This window comes from Hemicordylus capensis, chromosome 4 (assembly GCF_027244095.1).
Source record: "Hemicordylus capensis ecotype Gifberg chromosome 4, rHemCap1.1.pri, whole genome shotgun sequence".
In the NCBI taxonomy this organism is placed as follows: domain Eukaryota; kingdom Metazoa; phylum Chordata; class Lepidosauria; order Squamata; family Cordylidae; genus Hemicordylus; species Hemicordylus capensis.
In genome coordinates this window covers 46,666,045-46,684,634 of record NC_069660.1, presented here as the reverse complement: position 1 = coordinate 46,684,634, position 18,590 = coordinate 46,666,045, and the positions used below count along the sequence as shown (strand labels likewise).

Here is an 18,590-nt window from a genome sequence, read left to right as displayed (position 1 = left end):
TACACCTGTTCAAACTGCATACACATCTTATGTTTCACCTTTTGAATAGTGCATAAGCATGGGGAAGGCAACCAAGGCCAATGATAGCTTCCCATTGTGGATTTCGCAGTTAGACACAAGAAGAAAGTTGTTATATTAGCCAGCACCCAACATGCTTCCGTAATGAATAAAATTATAACATAGCTTTTTGCTTCAAGGCATGGTCTAATTCAATTATTGTATTGGTTGTGACTATGTTTTGATGGTTACTTAGGTGATATTTAGCTTTATGAACAGCAGTTCTGCTTTCTAGGGTGAAACCTTTTTAAGAAAAAACACTCCACCCACCCACGTTACTTCTATTCAGAAGGTTTTTCAAATGCCCTTTAGGATCTAAGGTAGCCAAAAATATCAAACAAACAAGATGCCTTGAGAATGTATGTGCTTTAAGTAATATTCATGACTGTCTACTTCCTATAGTAATAGCAGACCCCTAATAGCAGCAACATTAGATTACTTGCTTATGGCTTATCTTTTCCATGCTGTTATGAACATGTAGTTAATGAGCAGTATCAATCATTGAGAGCAGAAGTAGACAACTTGGTCATTGTGGAAGGCCACACTGGAAACACAGCAGTAAGATGGACAGCTGCAGTTAATATGCATATTTAATTGCTTGCAATAATTTGCATATCATTTTAATGAACACAGCAGATGCCAATTTACAGTTGACAAACAGATCATACTTCACAAGAATTTTATTCTGATTTTTAAGTGTAAAAAACTCAAGTCAACTTCACAAAATATTGATATGTGGACTAAGAAATCGATAAAAGGAATTAATTTAGCATTTTAATCAACATTTGCATACTTCAGTGTTTTCCATAACACTTGCAAGCTTATTGTTACAATCAGAACCCACCCACCCCCCATAAAACCTGATATTCTAAGGAATCTTAGAAGAATCCACAGGCTTTGCCTTGCCCATCCCTATAAAACAGATAAGGGGGGTGGGGAGTTGCATACATTATAAAGAGAGAACATTTTTAAGCAGACTTCTTGCAACACCTCTGTGTCAAAAGTTGTGCTATAGCTGTGATGGCAGTTCGAAGAACAGAGCTTTCTAGTTAACAATCTGCCCAGAGTCCTTAACTGCTGCTTTAACTATGTATTTTAATTAGTCCAGTATTCCTAGAAAACTCAAGACAAGGTTTGTCTTTTACAAGTGTCAGCAACATTATCTCTTGGAAAATTATGCCTCCCCACTGCCAAATGCTGTATTGCAACTCTAAAAACTAAACTACTAACACTCAGCCTCTGCACCGGACGTTTCCAAATAAGAATGTTTATGTTAACCACTGAGGTGAACGTGACGGCATAGTCAGCAACTCAAACCCACAGCTATCTCATTCCCACTTTTGCTGCAATACCTGTGAAAAGCTATTGGTTGTGAAGGAAGCATAACTGGCCCAGGAAGAACCACTTGTATGATCTCTAGAGCTTCAGGAAATTGGCTTGAGGGGAGGAATTGTGGCCAGGAGTAGTTAACAATGAACACCTTTTGATCTCATGTTTGCTGCAAATACAACAGAGCAGGGTTTCTTAACCTTGGGCCCCCAGATGTTGATGGACTACAACACCCATCATCCCCAGCCACAATGGACATGGCTGGGGATTATGGGAGTTGTAGTCCATCAACAGCTGGGGGGCCAAGGTTAAAAAACCCCGCAACAGAGAATTGTTGATACAGAGAATCAGGCTACTTTAACGTAAGTGGAGAATAACTGCACAACATCATAAATAGCCCCCATGTCTCAAGATAATCCGTTCCAATTTCCATTTGTTTAAAAGCCTCAGACGGCTTTCTTAGGTTCACCACATCACACATCTTTTCTATAGGGAATTTAAATGCATGTGCAGTTTGTATTTGGCGATTGTGTTAAGAAGGTACAATTGGCATGCCAGTTTCCAGTGCAGACACACTACAAAAGATACATGCATGGCCTTCATACATTAGCAACATTGGTGTATACATTTCCCCTCTAACATCTGTGCTAAAATAACATGTAGAGTGGCCCTTTACTGTTTACTAATCTGAATGATTTGGAAAAGAAAATCAAGCAAGTAAGGAAGCAAGATTAACCTCATGAGCATGTGTAGTTGGATTTTCTAGAAAGGCACTTATGAGTTGTTGGCATTGTCAAGTGATCATTTGTTCCATTTAAAAAGTTCATATTATATGTAACACTGCAGTTATCCACCAATCAAGTCCTGCCTATATAGATTGGGAAGCTTATTCTATACAGCTTCATAACAAAATGCTATTACAGTTAGAGGAGAAAAACAATTAACTACAGTCACCCTGTAAGATTCCGGATTTTTGAGAGGACTTGAATTTAAGACTACAGAGAAGACCATAAAGACTTGAGATTTTTTTTTTAAACCCTCTTCTTGCAATTTGTGCTCATTATAGTCTCCTAAACTTAAGAATTAGTTACTTATTTATAATCTTCTATAGCCCATTCACAGATTATTTTCCCTGGATGTACTTTAGATGCCATTAATGGAGATCCCTTCCACTATTCCACCACTTTGTTGAGCTTGAATAGCATTGTTTTCACAGAGTCATGGCAAATCAGATCAGGATAGATATTTCCCCAACATTACTGGGAACCAAGATTTCCTGTGGTACACCACACAAAAGAATCGAGCCCTCAATGAGAAGCCACAGTTGAGCTGATGTAAACATGGTTCATGTGCACGTCTGTTTTGATCTTCAGAATGGGGATGGTTGGGACTTGCTTAATTTTGATGTGATGGGCTGCTTGGGAGGTGGATTTTCAAACGGTCTTCTTATTTCTGTTTGTGTTTCTCTCTTATTAGCATGAAAACCAAACAGAACACTTAGCCGGCCAAACAATACAATCTGGAAGGGTGAGGAATGCAACCTACGTATCCAAGAGTCTTCAGACAGACCCATTATTTCTAGTTCACTTCCCGAGCACACACTGGAATTGTTCAGTCACATTAGTGGCAGAAGGGATTTGACCTCGCCTATCAGGCTACAGGGACAGTGGTGGATGTTAAATGTTGTTGAAAATTATTCCAGCTACCTCCCTGGGAAATTGACTGACTTTGTAGCATAGTATTCTACCCTTACACAGCAGGAAAGCAATCTTTAAGAAGCACAGTTAATTGCCACAGACAGATATGTAAAGCATGCTGCTGTGGTGAGATCACAGATTTGTTTTGTGGCCGTTTTGTGCTCTGTGAATGGCAGACAGTTAGAATCTCAGACAGTTTGCTAGAAAAGCTTAGTGTTCCGGGGATACAAAGACAGCAGATATATGGACATTAAAATATAGCTACTGTATATATTGCAGGCACTGTTACAATGCTAAGTCTCTAGCTGGCAACAACTATTGTGTGAAGGGTGGGCGGGGGGAGAAGAAGATTGTGCCATTGCACAGAAGCAACCAAATGAGGAAGAGAGGGGAAATGCACTGAAGGAGACACCACTAAGATATCAAGAATGTCCTGAAGCATATCATATGTGAGGCATGATATAACAGAGAGCTGCTGGTGAGATGGTGGTTTGCAGAAGATATAAATGGAGTAGTAGATGTAGTGTAGAGATCATCAGATTTGTGCACAGATACTGAAGGATATAAAATTATTTAGGGTACTAAATTGGTAACTGCAGTAAGACATTAGAAAGAAGAAACATTCACCAGTGTTACAGCCTTGTCAGTAAAAACTTCATCCCAGGAATAAATAATATGCCAGCACAAACAGTTTTGCAAGTTATACCAGATATAAAACACCCTGGCCAATAAGAAAGATAAAAACCCAATATATGTATAATCCATAACGTTTGTCTTGCCCTAGTCTTCCAGTTCACCCACCTGTTCACTAAAATTCATACCTAAAGCAACAAACATGAAAGACTGTTTGGGGGCCTTACTTTAAGTACTTTTATTTAGAATACACTGTCTCCACAGCGTACTTACTGAAGTCAAGATAACTTTTCTGTACTCAAATTAGGATTAGTTTGACATCCTAATTCACAAAACAGCTTCTTCAAAAACATGCTCTGTGAGTGTGTACAGATGAAGCTGCCTATACATGAAGCTGCCTGAGATATTCATTTGCCTCCTACTTTACCACCACTTGGAAGACTATTTTGTTCCATCTGGTTTAATTTGTCTGTTGCTCTTCAGTTTAAGTGTTATTTTTCATTGTCTTATTGTTTACCGGTTGCATTTAAGATTTATTATTATTATTTTACACGCAAGCCACTTTAGAAGTGGAAAGGTGGGATGCAACTTATAAATAAATAATAGAATATTCAAGGCATTGGCTCAGATCCAGACTACCAAAGCAGGGATGGAACGAGGCAAGCACACCCACTTCAGCTGTCCTCCCCACTAAGGATGTGCCCAGTGTGCAGTGGGGAGAACAAATTCGGAGTTCCTACCTCCACCTCAGATTGCCCTGCAAGTGGTAGAAATGTGTCCCCAAGGGCTGCCCTCAGGGATATATTTCTACCAATTACAGGCAATCTGGGCAAAGTATGAACCCCAAAATTCATCCTCCCAACTGAACTCTGGGCAATGTGCAGCTAGGTCCAGTCCTCCAAAATAGGTGCTCAGGTCATACACGTCCACATTGGTAGTCCAGATCTCAGCCACTGTGTCATCTTCCTCATAAATTCTGTACTTCTACTGATGCAGTGGAGTGAAAAGACAGGGAGTGGAATTGGAATTTTTGGGAGCTTTGAGCTTCCTATGACAACTGACTTCTGCCAGGTTTCTTTCTTCCCTCTTCGAGCTACATTTATCTGCTTTTAAGAACCAAAAATAAAGGCATCATTGTATTTCTCTGCCCATCTTGTAGAAGGCTAGTATAAGATGACTTCTTGTAGCCAGCCTCTCACTTCCCTAGAATTATTTGCTCTGTAGTCATCTGCTCCTTTTCTCCTCATTAAAAACAATAAGAAAAAGTGATGAAGAGAGTTGATCAACGGCCATTATCCGTTTAGTATTTTTTTTTGCTAAAGCTACTTCTATGACAGTAGATTGCCAATCACCTATACTTTAATCAAAAGTCTTCTTGCCTACAGCATTGTCAGTCCTTGCCAGTTGTAATGATAATATGTAGTTGCATTTTCTGTTCCATATGAAAAAGGCTGGACCTTTGATTAGGAAGGAATTTACCCACCCAAACAATTTCATTAGCAGAGCCAATTAATCTCCCTCACTTTTTCTCTCCTGTTTTAGACTATACTGCAAGCCGACAGGAGAGGACGCGTATTTCACTGTGTACAACATCTCACTTTAAGTATATATGAGATGTGGTCTAGGACTAGTCACATGATGTGGGACACTCACATTGCTGAATGTACATCATGCCTTTACTGAAGCTTTTCTCTGTTGCTTCACATATATATATTTTCCCCCACATCCTTTTCCACATGCCTTTTTTCAGGTTTTATATTGCTATGTCCTGAGAATAGGAAGAGGGAACAGATCTGCAAAGAGATATTAGAAAAGATTATCCAGAAAACTTTCCAAGTTCCATATCTACACACAAAGTTCCTAAACCTGAGCTTTACATGCTGTTATGTACCAAGGAGAGAATTAACCAATTTATTTTATTGCTAACAAAGGAAGCAGTGAAGGAATTATCACATAGAAGCATACAAGGAGTTACCTACACCATCTGGTATTTCAACATTATATAAAATATATTCACTGGTGTTCTCCCTCCCCCAAGTTGTCAACTTTTTAGATCAGCGCATTTATAGCTTGTTTTCCCACCCTTACTGCAATGCCACAGCTGTCGGTGTAGAAAAGGAAATGATGTCTCTTACGGAAAGATGAGCACATTTTAAAAAACACCCCTTCAAGATGTTTTGCTTGCAATATGGCCTCTTTTCAACATTGAACCAACAGAGATCACCAGCTTATACAGAACATTGTGACCAGGTCACACCTAGAGATAATTATCAATATTAAATTTTCAGTCACGTATGTTCAGAAAAAGAAAAGTAAGCCCTGTTTCTGAAAGGTGCTATTATTCAAAGCTCTTTCAAAACTATTGGCTGACAGGTCTTTTGTTATATACAAGGAAGTCAGAAACATCATGCCAGACATTACTGTCATCATAGAGGTATGTCATGGATGATTGCAAAGATGGCTGTAGGGTATGCCGGTGATATTCAAAGAGCCAGAGAACAATCCCCCAAACTAAAGCGGCGAAGAGTGGAAAGGGATCCCGTTTTGGCTGTGGGATGTAACCTTTCTCCACTGCCAACCGGGACAAGCCAAACAGGATACGAGACAACAGGTACATGTTTATCTGTATGGAAGAAAGTTTGAACATTAGGCATGTAACTCATCAAAGAAGTGGGACTATTTCAAACAATCCTGAATTTAGGATAAGATCACCATGTTGTCATGTCAAGTTTCTAATTCTGTGAAACACCACAAATATCATCAACCACAACCTTTCAAAGACAACCTTTGCTCAGGAAGACAGCAACGTATAAGAAGCTCCAGATGCTAGAAGACAGAATGAATTTCAAAATTGAACAATAATTTTGTTTTGAAATTCATTTAGTGAATTTCAAAACACAGCCACAAGTCAGTAAGAAAAGAGTGCCAGTTCCTGGTGATCATATGCTTCCGGCGTGAGCTGGAAATTGCGCATATTCTATGTCATGTGAAGCTGCCAATGTCAGATGGTGAACGTCAGGTCTCCTTCCCTTCCTGACATTCTCAAAAAAACTTCAAATGTTGTTTACAAATGTTGGGTTGATGGAGAGGATTCAACTTTCTGCATCTGACATGGGTGTCTTCACACGTCATGAAATGTACAAAACCTCCAACTCACACTTGGAGTGCTTGCTCACTGGGAAATGGTGTTTCCCCACTGCTTGTAGCTTTGATGCATGAAGCCACCCAAACTACAAGTAAACCAACCTGCTGTACTCTAACTAAACAAAAGGAATGCATCACATATTTCATAGACCAATAGCTAATAGGGACACATTTAGACCTACTGGACTGTTATTAATTTTTCTGGGGCATCTTGTCACCACTGTTTGAGATGGAACTAAACCCATTCTTAACTAAATGAATCATTAGCTTAGTCATCATAGCAGGATGAGGCTGGGGATTATGGCTCTGGGCCTGGAGGGGACCAAATTAACACTGGAAACACACACACACTCCAAATGAGAAAAGAATGATACTGACACAGGGTGTAGCGACATGGAAGAGTGGGCAGCTCAAATGGACATTCAGCACTCAAGCCTCTCTGAGGTTTAAAATGGACCTATAGCAATTCTGACATTGTGTTACATGCCTAACCAAACTGGCAGCTGAAGAGTGGAACATAGGAAGCTCCCATATGCAGTCAGACCATTGGTCCATCTAGCTCAGTATTGTCTACACAGACTGACAGTGACTTCTCCAAGGTTGCAGGAAGGAACCTCTCTCAGCCTATCTTGGAGATGCCACTGAAGGAATTTGGAGCCTTCTGCATGCAAGTGCTCTTCCCAGAGTGGCCCTATCCCCTGAGGGCAATATCGTACAGCGCTCACATATATAGTGCATTCAGTAATAGCAAGGTAGAAGTCTATAGTGTACTATCTCATTTCTATTCTCTAGTCTAGTGCACCTGAGTAATTGCAAGCTGCAGAATAACTGGGGTGTCATTAATTTTGTTGTCTCTGGCAGTTTTAGTTGAAAGTGCATACACAGACCATCAATAAAAGAGGATAGCAACAGAGCTAAAGGAATCACTAACATCACTAGATTTTCAATTAATTCCAGATGGCTAGCAATACAAATTAGCACTGAAGTATAGTTGCTTACCTGACTGTTGATATTATTGTTTTCCCCAAATACTAAACAGCCCCCAATGCAGGCTGCGAGAAAAGAGTGAACTGGAATCTTTTTTCCCTGTATTCTGGACTGTAGGGCCATCAGACCCTTGTACGTGAATACAAAATATGCCAGGTTCCTGGAATGAGTGTAGGTGGCTTGAAAAATTGCTTTCAGTTTGTCCTTTAAGCTGAAAAGAAATAAAAAATATTTACTGCAGATAATACTCCCCCCTCCCCCACAAACACATTCATTCAAAAGTGAATTGCTAAGTGATCGTCTGTGATCTGTTTCAGGAAATCACAGTGAGAATTCATTCTAGTTCCAAAAGTCTACAGAAAGAGGAAAGACATGCAATTCACTGGTAATGATATTAATGTGCACATAAATATAATTTGTAGCAATTCTGCATGCTTGATTTTAACACACCAGAAACTTCTGTAGTTAATGATCTCTAACAGCCTAATCCTATCCGTGTTTACTCTTTAAAGAAAGTCTCCCTGAATTAATGAGACTTAGGCTGCAACCCTATGCACCACTAGGGAGTAAGCCCCACTGAACACAGTGGGACTTATTTCTGAGTAAATATGCCTAGGTTTGCAAGGCACATTTCATTTGTGGCCACCTTTATTTACAAAATAAAAACTGGAAACTACTCAACCAAAATAAGAGCATATATTTTCTTTGTGAACTTGGTTAACAAGCCAGAGGTTGCCGGTTCGAATCCCCGCTGGTATGTTTCCCAGACCACGGGAAATACCTATATTGGGCAGCAGCGATATAGGAAGATGCTGAAAGGCATCATCTCATACTGCACAGGAGATGCCAATGGTAAACCCCTCCTGTATTCTACCAAAGAAAAACCACAGGGCTCTGTGGTCACCAGGAGTCGGCACAGACTCAACAGCATACTCTACCCTTTACCTAATCCAGTTAATCTATTTGAAAGATGCACAGAGAGAAGAGGCGTGTGAAGATCATATCTCAGCAACTCCAATATGCTAAGAGAGCATGACTCATAACAATTGCAAGATCTAGACCTTATGAAATCCCACAACTCTATGGTGAAATAATTAGATACGTAGCTGAGAAAGAGAGGTACTGACAAATGTACCTTCCACTCCTGAAGAGAAATGTCATCACCAAAGCATGGGGGGCACGAATTTTTGCCCCATAACTGCCAAAAGGAAAGAAAAAATAAAATAAAACAGACACAAATGACTACACACAATATTTTTCAGTATTCCTTCCTCCTTTTAATCCAGTTGTTGATTCATTTGTCTAATTAGCCCTTGAATACCCAAGTCTGGAGAAAGCGTCATCTGCTATTATATGCAAAGATGCAGGTTATACACCCCTATTGAGTTGGCTCTGCACTCATAGTTCTTTACAGGTAAACTTATAGTTATAAGAGTGACTGAAAGGCTACAACTACCACACAGAAAACCTGCAGAAAGGAGCATGCTATGGAGATACAAGTTCAAAATGTAGATCTTGAGTATATGCTTAAAGACAATGGGGAACACTGCAGATGTGGCCTAGTAGCGATTCCAAGTATAAGGTGCACAGATGGTTTAAAAACAACACACCTTTGAAGTGGGTAAACCCACTGGAGATTGAACAACAAAGAAAATAAGAGTTAAAATGGAAGCAGGAGCTAGTGTACTGTGTTTTACAGCACAATCCTAGGTGTGTTTACTCTATGTTCAATGGGGCCTACCCCCTTGTAACTGTGTTCAGAATTGCAGGCTTAGAAGTTAGGGCAAGATGTTAATGCCAGATGAAAACAAAACAGAAAGCCAGTGAAAGGGACCAAGCAGAGTTTTGATCATATATTATTATTAAAATATGCATAGATCACTTTTCATAGTCCAAACATCTAAGAGGACAGGTTATTCTTAGCAGCAGTGGGGATCGAAGAAGGAGGGCAGTAAATGCATTTCAATAGCTGAGGTAGCAAACAATGAAGTTTTTAGCAGCAATGGTTTTAGAGAAATCGTTTCTGAATGAGAAAGCAACAGGTTTAAGCAATTTTAAAAAGGTAAAGTATTAAGACTGAAAGCCAGGCTGTATCCCTAGGTAGCAGTGTCTGATCCGCTATAACTGAAGCCAGGTGTCCCTTCTATTTTAAGAATGGCTTCTGATTCCATTTTTTTAAACTAGCCAAATGCCTTTTCTGCTTTCCTATTCTAAAATCAGTGGAAGAATTCCACTCGCTCTAAATAACTTCAGTGGTTCTTCTTTAGTGCCTCTTTGAAAACTTCTATAGATAAGGATTTTGGTCTTAACTCAAGTGAAGTAGGGACAGACAGAGAATTATAGGGAAATCACAGCTGCCAATCTCATCTACAGCACAAGGAAGAGGTATCAGTGAACGAGCCAAAATTCCTTTTCCCGAAAAATACTAGATTTTGAGCCGCGCCGTTGTACACACAGCTCCTTCAGCTGCACCCAGGAGGAGCTCATCTGTCACAACATGACCAGAGGGAGAAATGGCTTCTGCAAGCCCCATCATGCCGATACTAGCAGAGAGGAGACACGCGGCACTCAACAGATTCCCGAATGAAGGAATTCAGCGCCCCAACCCGTGTCTTGGGCGAAGTCAAAGAAGCTCCCAGCAGCTGCCTTCCACCTCGGGCTCATTTCCCCCTCCCGCCAGGAGCGCCTAACTGGAGAGGGGCGAGGTGGGACGGGAGGCGGGCAAGCGAGCGAGGGAGAGACGATCCAGCCCCAGCTTACACCGCTCCGTTACGGAAGCCCTTCACTACGGCCAGCGCCGCCTGGTATCTGCGCTGCTGCAGCAGGGAGTTGACGGTGTACAGCAGGGTCCTGAGCATCGCCTCCGCACCCATTGCCGCCACGGTCCAGCCTCTCTCCGACCCCGGCACTTGCTCTGTCTCAACCCGTTCCGATTTGAGTGGGCACAGAATGAATTACAATGGAGCTCGAGAAAAGCCCTTCCGAGTGGAAAGCTGATCCGTGAAAAGATGGTTCCGCTCCGGCTCAAAAAGACCGCAATCAGTAGACGATGCAGGCATAGAGATAGAAAAGGACTAGAGTCTTGTGTTGGCACACGCTCTCGCTCTCTCACAAACACACAGTTTCCTGTTGATTGATTAAGTGCGAGAAAAGCACCGCGTATTTAATTCAGCTCTTCAACATGACGATCTTCCGCGGAGCGCTGGCTTTGGTTTAGACAGCGTTTGTAGGGCGATGGAGGCGGCTTTTTAATGAGATTCATTTTGCTGCAATCTGAACTTTGTTTTCTGCCTTGAGTGCGTGATTATTTTAGGTGTTTTAGAGACACGCACACTGTCCGATAAGTAATTTAGCTGACAAATCGCAATCGCATCCTGTATGATTCTTCTTTCTAGTCTGTCTGCCTCGGTAACAGTAGCGCAGGGGTAGCCAGCTGTTGTTGGACTACAACTTCCATCATCTCTAGCGGCAATAAATTGAGGCTGGGTGTACTGGGAGTTGCCCAACAACAGGTGGAGATGTTTAGGTTTGTCACCGCCCTGTATTAGCGTGATGTACTTGCAGTCATGAAAGACGTACATCCTTGTGTTTCACCAGTGAAGCAAGAACGTGACAGCTCTTGTTCTTAGCAACTCCAGCCCCCATCGTCCATGGGGAGAGCATGATAACAGAGGTGCACCTAGGTTACTTTGGAGCTTGGACCTAAAGGCCTTTGGAGCTCCCCCCAGTGCAAGTTAAGCATCATACCCCTACACACACACACACACACACACACACACACACACACACACGGCTGTCCTTAGGGCATGGCAAGCAGGATGACCACCCCAGGCCCCACTCTTTTAAACCCCATTAGAATTAACTGGAAGCCCCCCCCCCCAATGCGCTGGCTGGTTTGCCCTGGGTCCCACACTCCTGTAAGGGCTTTGTAAGGACAGCCCTGCACACACACACACACACACACACACACACACACACCGTGAAAAACAGTATTTTTAACATGTGGGCTCTTGAGGGCACAAACAGCAACTGAACTCACAAAAATGTAAGAATATAGAACAGGTATATTTATGCAAATATGTATTAGCAGAAACATTTCAACACACAACATACTGCAATCCCACATATTTCTTTCCACATTCCCACCCCCCACCATAGATCATGCTCGGCTGCTGGCACAGGTCACCGTCACGCTTGGCCACCTGGTGCATGGGGTGTGGCAACCACACCGCGTGGGACAGACTAAAGATTGGAGGCCCTGGACTTCGGCCCGGAAGTCCAGGGGTAAGAGCACCTCTGGATACAAAGATAGTAACACTGGACTATATCCAGGGTGGTCATAAACTACCCTCAGCCTGAACTCTCAACTCCTACTTGCCTTCACCTTCTCCCCAAAGTGCAAAATGAGGTGACAACTATGTTATATTTTAAATCCACAGGGCACATTTTAAAAACAAACAAAATTTGCGCACCGTAAGATCTGAGTTTGAAAGAGCATCAACTCCTGTTCTTGCTTCTAACATTTTTTGTTTTGCAGTGAGGGAGGCTTAGAAACCTGCTGCCAAATCACAGGTACAATATAGAGCTTAATCTTCCCCATTATCTCCAATGATCAACTGTTATTTTCATCCTTTTAATGTGTGTGGAATCTATGGCGTCAAAAGTAACCAGGTCTTTTGCCTATGATGCAGGGTCCTGTACATCTGAAACCACTTACATAGTTGCACCTGTTCATCCTCTTCCTTGGTTATAAGAGGACGTATTCTGTCATTCTACTTAAGGCAGTCATTCAGATAATTATATTTTCTGGGGAAAGATTACTGCCATGATTCTGGCTAAAAGCTACAGTTCTTAGATGAAGAGTACTTTTATGTTCCCTTGCAAAGGTTTTTTCTAATAAAATTTGTTCTGGCAAAATTGGTAGCGCAGGAGCCTGTGTTCTGTTCCGTACTTCCCCTTCCAGAATTAGAGTGCCCTCCAGTGGATTAACTGGTGAAGATTATTTTACAAAATTGCTAATATTATTCTAGAAGTTCTGACAAAGACAATCAAGCGAAGCTTTTTCTAAGGAAAATTCAGAATTGCACAATGGTCTGTGAGTGTGATTTGTGTGCGTAGCATTGCAGCTATAACACACCCACACAGCTGTGTCTTTTCCATGTCTGTACACACATAATTTGTTAGCATTCCAAGATATTTAGAAGCCTACAGAGTGGAATAAAATCCTCAGAACTGGGAATTTAACAGCACTGTTGCATGCAGAAGAGTTTTATATTTGGTGAATAATCATTGTTACTCTGTGGGGAGTAGCAGCGTAGTCAGCAGGAAGTGTCTTTGGCAGGTGAAGAGAAATGGTCTTGGTCTAGATTCTAATGATCATGGACTGGTTTCTAGAGTAGCCTGGCCTATTCACTTTTCTCATTGTTATCAGCCCCTTTATCAGGGAGTGTTATCAGTCCCATCATCTTGGTTGGGGGAGGCTAGTGGCCCAATCTGGTCCCAGCTTCTTCCTCCAGGCTATTCTGTAGAGGAGCAGATGAGGGGACAGGCGCGTAACAATGATAGGGCAAGGGGAGACAGTTGTCTGGGGGCCCCACTGCCTGGAGGGGCACCCCAGAGGCACCTCATGTGACTCCTCATTGCCCCCTGCCCAGCCCCATAGCCTCTCAGCCACTTGCCCTCTTCGCCGTCTCTCCTGCTTGTTCTGCTGGCCCGCAATCGAAGCAGCAGGCAAGCTGCAAAGAGCTCCTTTTCTCCCGCCAATCAGCTGATCGGCGGGTGGGCGGGGCTTCCACGGAGGCCTCCGTGTAGGCCGCAGTGAAGCCTGAACTCGAGTAGGGCCCAAGCCAGCCAGGAAGGAGGAGGCAGCCAGAGCGTTCTCTGCAGCAGAAGACTCCTTGCTGCCCTGCTCAACCCAGACCAGCATTTGCCAGGTAGAGTGTGAACTCCTTTTTGTGGTTACCTTTCCCACCCCCCCCCCCCCCATATATAGGGATCTGCTTGCCATAGGGCTTGGATATGGGGGTGGGGGAGGAGGGACCGAGAAGTCTCTGAATATTTATTTTGAAACAGCTTGGAAAATTTGCTGGCTTAAAAAAAACTATCTAAAAAGTCCTATAAGTGGCTTGTTTCATGGCAGAAAATTGCAAAAACTTCTGGAACAGTATTTTATTAATTTTATTCATTCATTCATTCATTTATAAATGCACTTATGTTCAAGTTGTTTTGCAACCAAGAAGGTCTGAGTGAGAACTGTGAAGCATGTGTGGTGCTTTTATTTTATTTTTCTTGTGTGTGAACTGCTCCCCAATAACTTGCAGGGACTTCAGGGTAAATCTGGCCAACATGTGAATGCAGCACCTCCATTCCAGAGGAGATGTGTCTTAAAGGGCTTTAAAAGCCTCCTGTGAAAAACCTCCTGCAATCAAACTTGACTGAATTTGTTCAGAATTCTGAGAAAACAAACATAGGCTTACCCTGCATGGTTGAAAGTCTCCTTTGCTAATCTGCAGCGAGGGGCCCATTTTAATCATTCATCTTTCTAGTGTGTTCTAGGCATTAAAAGTAATACAAATGTATAGTACTCAATGTATATCACTATATATTGTGACGTGTGTGTGTGTATTCAGTGAAATGTATTTGCAGGCAGCATACTTATTTTGGAATATCAGACTTAAATCCTTGGGGGCCTGGGGTGTGCGGAGGCCCTGGACTTTGGTGGGGGGGCCCATTTTAAAATCTTGTCTCTGGGCCCACTCCAACCTTGCTACTCCCCTGTGAGGGGACATGGGTGGGGAGGTGGCGTGGCTGTGGTCTATAAGGATAACATCTCCCTTACCAGGGTCCCTGTTAGGGTATCAGACCACATTGAATGTGTGTACTTAAGTTTGGGGACAAGGGATAGATTGGGAGTTCTGTTGGTGTACCGATCACGCCGCTGCCCAACGGAATCCCTTACTTTGCTCATGGACTTGGTCGTGGAACTCGCGTTGGAGTCTCACAGACTTTTGGTGCTGGGGGACTTCAATGTTCATTTCGGGACCAATTTGTCTGGGGCAGCTCAGGAGTTCATAGCGGCCATGACAACTATGGGCCTATCTCAAGCAGTCTCTGGATTGACTCATATTGCAGGTCACACACTTGATATGGTCTTTTACTCTGATCAGGGTGGTGTTCCATGGGTGGGGACTCCTACGATCTCCCCATTGTCATGGATGGACCACCATCTGGTTAAGGTTGGACTTACAACCGCTTTCCACTTCCGCAGGGGCAAGGGGCCTATTAGAATGGTCCGCCTGAAGAGATTATTGGATCCAGTAGGATTCCAAGAAGCCTTAGAGGGATTCAGTGTTGGCTCTGCTGGTGATTCTGTTGATGCCCTGGTTGAGAATTGGAACAACTTGCTCACCAGGTCAGTAGACACGATTGCTCCTAAGCATCCCCTCTGACCTGCTTCCAAATTGGCCCCTTGGTATATGGAAGATCTATGGGGGCTGAAGCAGCAAGGTAGGTGACTGGAGCGTAAGTGGAGAAAGACTCGACTCGAATCCCACAGATTACAACATGCACATTTAAAGATCTATGCTCAGGCAATACGTGCGGCAAAGAAGCGGTTCTTTTATGCCCGTATTGCCTCTGTGAGTTCACGTCCAGCTGAGTTATTCAGGGTTGTGAGGGGACTAGTATCTGCCCCCTCTCCCTTGAACCAGAATTTGGAAGCATCAGTTACCCGCTGTGATGTGTTTAATGAATTTTTCGCGGACAAAATCTCTCGGATTCGGGCCAACTTAGATGGAGACTCCACAATTAATTTGATGTCTGAACTGGAGGTGTCCGACAATTCCTCTTATACGATTTGACTGGATCAATTTCAGTTTGTGACTCCTGATGATGTGGACAAGCTGCTTGGAGTGGTGAGGCCTACCACTTGTCCTCTTGACCCTTGTCCAACATGGCTTGTTCTATCTAGCAGGGAGGCTGTTGTAGGCGGCCTGGTAGAAATCATAAATGCTTCTCTGAAGGAGGGCAGGATGCCTCCTTGTCTTAAGGAGGCAATTATTAGACCTCTTCTAAAGAAGCCTTCGTAGATCCCTCAGAGTTGAGCAATTATAGGCCAGTTTCCAATCTCCCATGGCTTGGCAAGGTAATTGAGAGGGTGGTGGCCTCTCAGCTCCAGGCAGTCTTGGAGGAAACTGATTTGTTTTATGCTTTTATAATTTTTGTTTTAATTATTAACTGATTTTAATGGTGTTTTAATGTAAACCACCCTGAGCCTTTTGGAAGGGCAGCATAAAAGTTTTAACAACAACAATAACAACAACAAACAACTTTTGCATGACTTGAATTTTTGAATTGCACAAGCCTTCTTTTGGAAGGGAACTGCACTTCTTTCTTCCTTTTGGAACTGTACATTTAATGTCTGGTAAGGTTAAAAAAAAAATTTTTTTTGCAAAACCCACCCACTCCCGGACCGGAATGGGGGGGGCGGGGGGCGTTCGATGGGGGCTGGATCAAACTTGGCTGGTCTGGTTCGAGTCCAGTCCGGACTCAAACCGAACTGGGCCAGCCGGTTTCATTCACACCCCTAATGTCAATCTGTAGTTGATTCATTTCATCTTTCTCTATGTCAAGCTTTCCCATATTCATGCTTCTTATGTTCCACGTACCCACTGTAATTCTGTCTCTGCAGCTTTGGATTTTATTTTCCTGCATGGCAACATCAGCTGCTAGATGTCCAAAAGGCTTTAACCGAACTGCGTTATAAACACCATCAGTACTTTGAAAGGTCCTCAGCTCTTCCTCAGTAGCATGTTGAGTACCATCCGACCTGAGGGGCCCATCATCTGGCACTACATCGACAATCATTCTATCTTGTCTATCTATGTGGTTTTCTTGGTAAAATACAGGAGTGGTTTACCACTGCCTTTTCCTGTACAGTATGAAATGATGCCTTTGTCTTTGTCACTAAAGTGACTGTCCGCCTCCTGCACCTTCTTATATCTCTGCTGCCTAATATAGGTGCCTGAGCCCCTGGTGGCGCAGTGGTAAAACTGCCGCCCTGTAACCAGAAGGTTACAAGTTCGATCCTGACCAGGGGCTCAAGGTTGACAGCCTTCCATCCTTCCGAGGTTGGTAAAATGAGTACCCAGAAATGTTGGGGGCAATATGCTAAATCATTGTAAACCGCTTAGAGAGCTCCGGCTATAGAGCGGTATATAAATGTAAGTGCTATTGCTTGCTTTAGCAGGGCAGCTGGGATGACCTTCACACCTTGGGTGACTCTACTGGGAGCATACCTCCCAGTGTACTTTGCATAGCCGGCAGCATAGCAGGACTTGCGGGGGTGGTGGTGTCGTAAAAGTCTTTACTGCCTCCTATCCTCCTCGAGCCAGGCCTGAACTGGTTTGGATTCGAACTGAACCAAGACCAGCTCGACTGTGCCCAAAACTGAAACAAACCTGGTTCAGCTTGAGTCTGATTCAGTTCGAGCCGAACTGGGTTTTCCAATTTTGTGCACATCTCTACATGGAATGTCTGTTGCCAGAGCAGCCATATTTTGTTTGAAAGTCTGCATTTTGTGTATATGTGCCCCTAGTGCCATGGACTAATGCGACTGCATCGACCCTAATAATTTCTCATTAGCCACTAATTGTTCCAGCTGATCCCTATGACTCATTACCCCCATGTTTCTCTTGTCTCCCCATAGCCATGTAAGATGTGAAGAGGTTGCATGCAAAATCTGCAGCAGCAGATAGTATAGTTAGCAGTTCCTCTGTAGTTTCCATCTTTTCCCAGAGTGTATGATAGACAGTACTGTAACCAATGCAGTAGTATCCTGCAAGGCAATGCAGTGACAAGAACTTTATCTGCAATTCATCTGTTAAGGGTGTACATGGAAATGGAATGTTGTTTCAGTTCTCCATTTGTTTTAATTGCTGAAAGCCTCATTTATTTAGGTACTCATGCATTAAAATCATGTTCATTTCAACACAGAATTCATCTGTTTCCATTATGGTGTTCATTTTCATTTACTATTGATTTCAATAGGCCAGTGGTTCTCATACTTGGGTCTCCAGATGTTGTTGGACTACAACTCAACATCATCCCCATCTATAATGGCCAAAGGCCAGCTGGGGATGATGGGAGTTGCAGTTTAACAACATCTGGGGACCCAATTCTGAGAATAATAGGTGATTCAGCTGCAATAGGTGATTCAGCTGCACTTCTGCTGCCCCTGTTTTCCAACCAATCAATGTGAAATTTGTAAGTATTCTTTAAAAGATTAGATCAGCCAGCTTTCAGACAGATGGAAAAATGGGCCTCATTTCTGAAAAAATGGGCCTCATTTCTCAAGAAAGACAAGCGGACAGCTCTACTACTATTTAACCCAATGATAAATAGAAATAACAAGTATGAACCCTCAACAAAATGTTGCACATATTTCTGGTGTGCATGCAGGGAGAATTTGCACACTGAAGTAACAGATTCAGTGCACAACTTCTCAGTTGCTTGGAGAGTTCACACAGATACCGCTATTTTTTCATGAGGGGGGGTATTTAACCTCTGATAAAGGAAAGGAAAGATTGTGCTGTCGAGTCAACCACAGAGCCATGTGGTTTTCTTAGTAGAATACAGGAGTGGTTTACCATTGCCTTCCTCCCACGCAGTATGAGAACGAGATGATGCTTTTGTCGTTGTCACTGATTGATTTGTGAGAAGGAAAAGGGTACTTGCCAAATTAAA

At 42.8% G+C, this 18,590-nt stretch overlaps 1 protein-coding gene across 3 annotated transcripts; it reads right to left on the bottom strand.

Moving 5' to 3' along the window:
• Positions 1-629: 629 nt before the first annotated feature.
• LOC128324029 (peroxisomal membrane protein 4-like) lies at positions 630-11,248 on the bottom strand. 3 transcript variants are annotated; one of them, XR_008306578.1, is made up of 5 exons: positions 10,608-11,243; positions 8,983-9,045; positions 7,860-8,058; positions 1,704-6,339; positions 630-1,586 (listed from the first exon to the last, which is right to left on the bottom strand). XR_008306578.1 is itself a non-coding variant. In XM_053248117.1 (4 exons), the coding sequence occupies exons 1-4, from the start codon at positions 10,718-10,720 to the stop codon at positions 6,076-6,078; spliced, it is 639 nt and encodes a 212-aa protein (XP_053104092.1). In that variant the 5' UTR covers positions 10,721-11,243; the 3' UTR covers positions 630-6,075. The 3 variants fall into 3 exon arrangements, 2 of the variants coding, with proteins under 2 accessions (XP_053104092.1, XP_053104093.1); XM_053248117.1 differs by having other exon boundaries at positions 630-6,339; XM_053248118.1 differs by lacking the exon at positions 8,983-9,045 and having other exon boundaries at positions 630-6,339; positions 10,608-11,248.
• Positions 11,249-18,590: the final 7,342 nt, after the last annotated feature.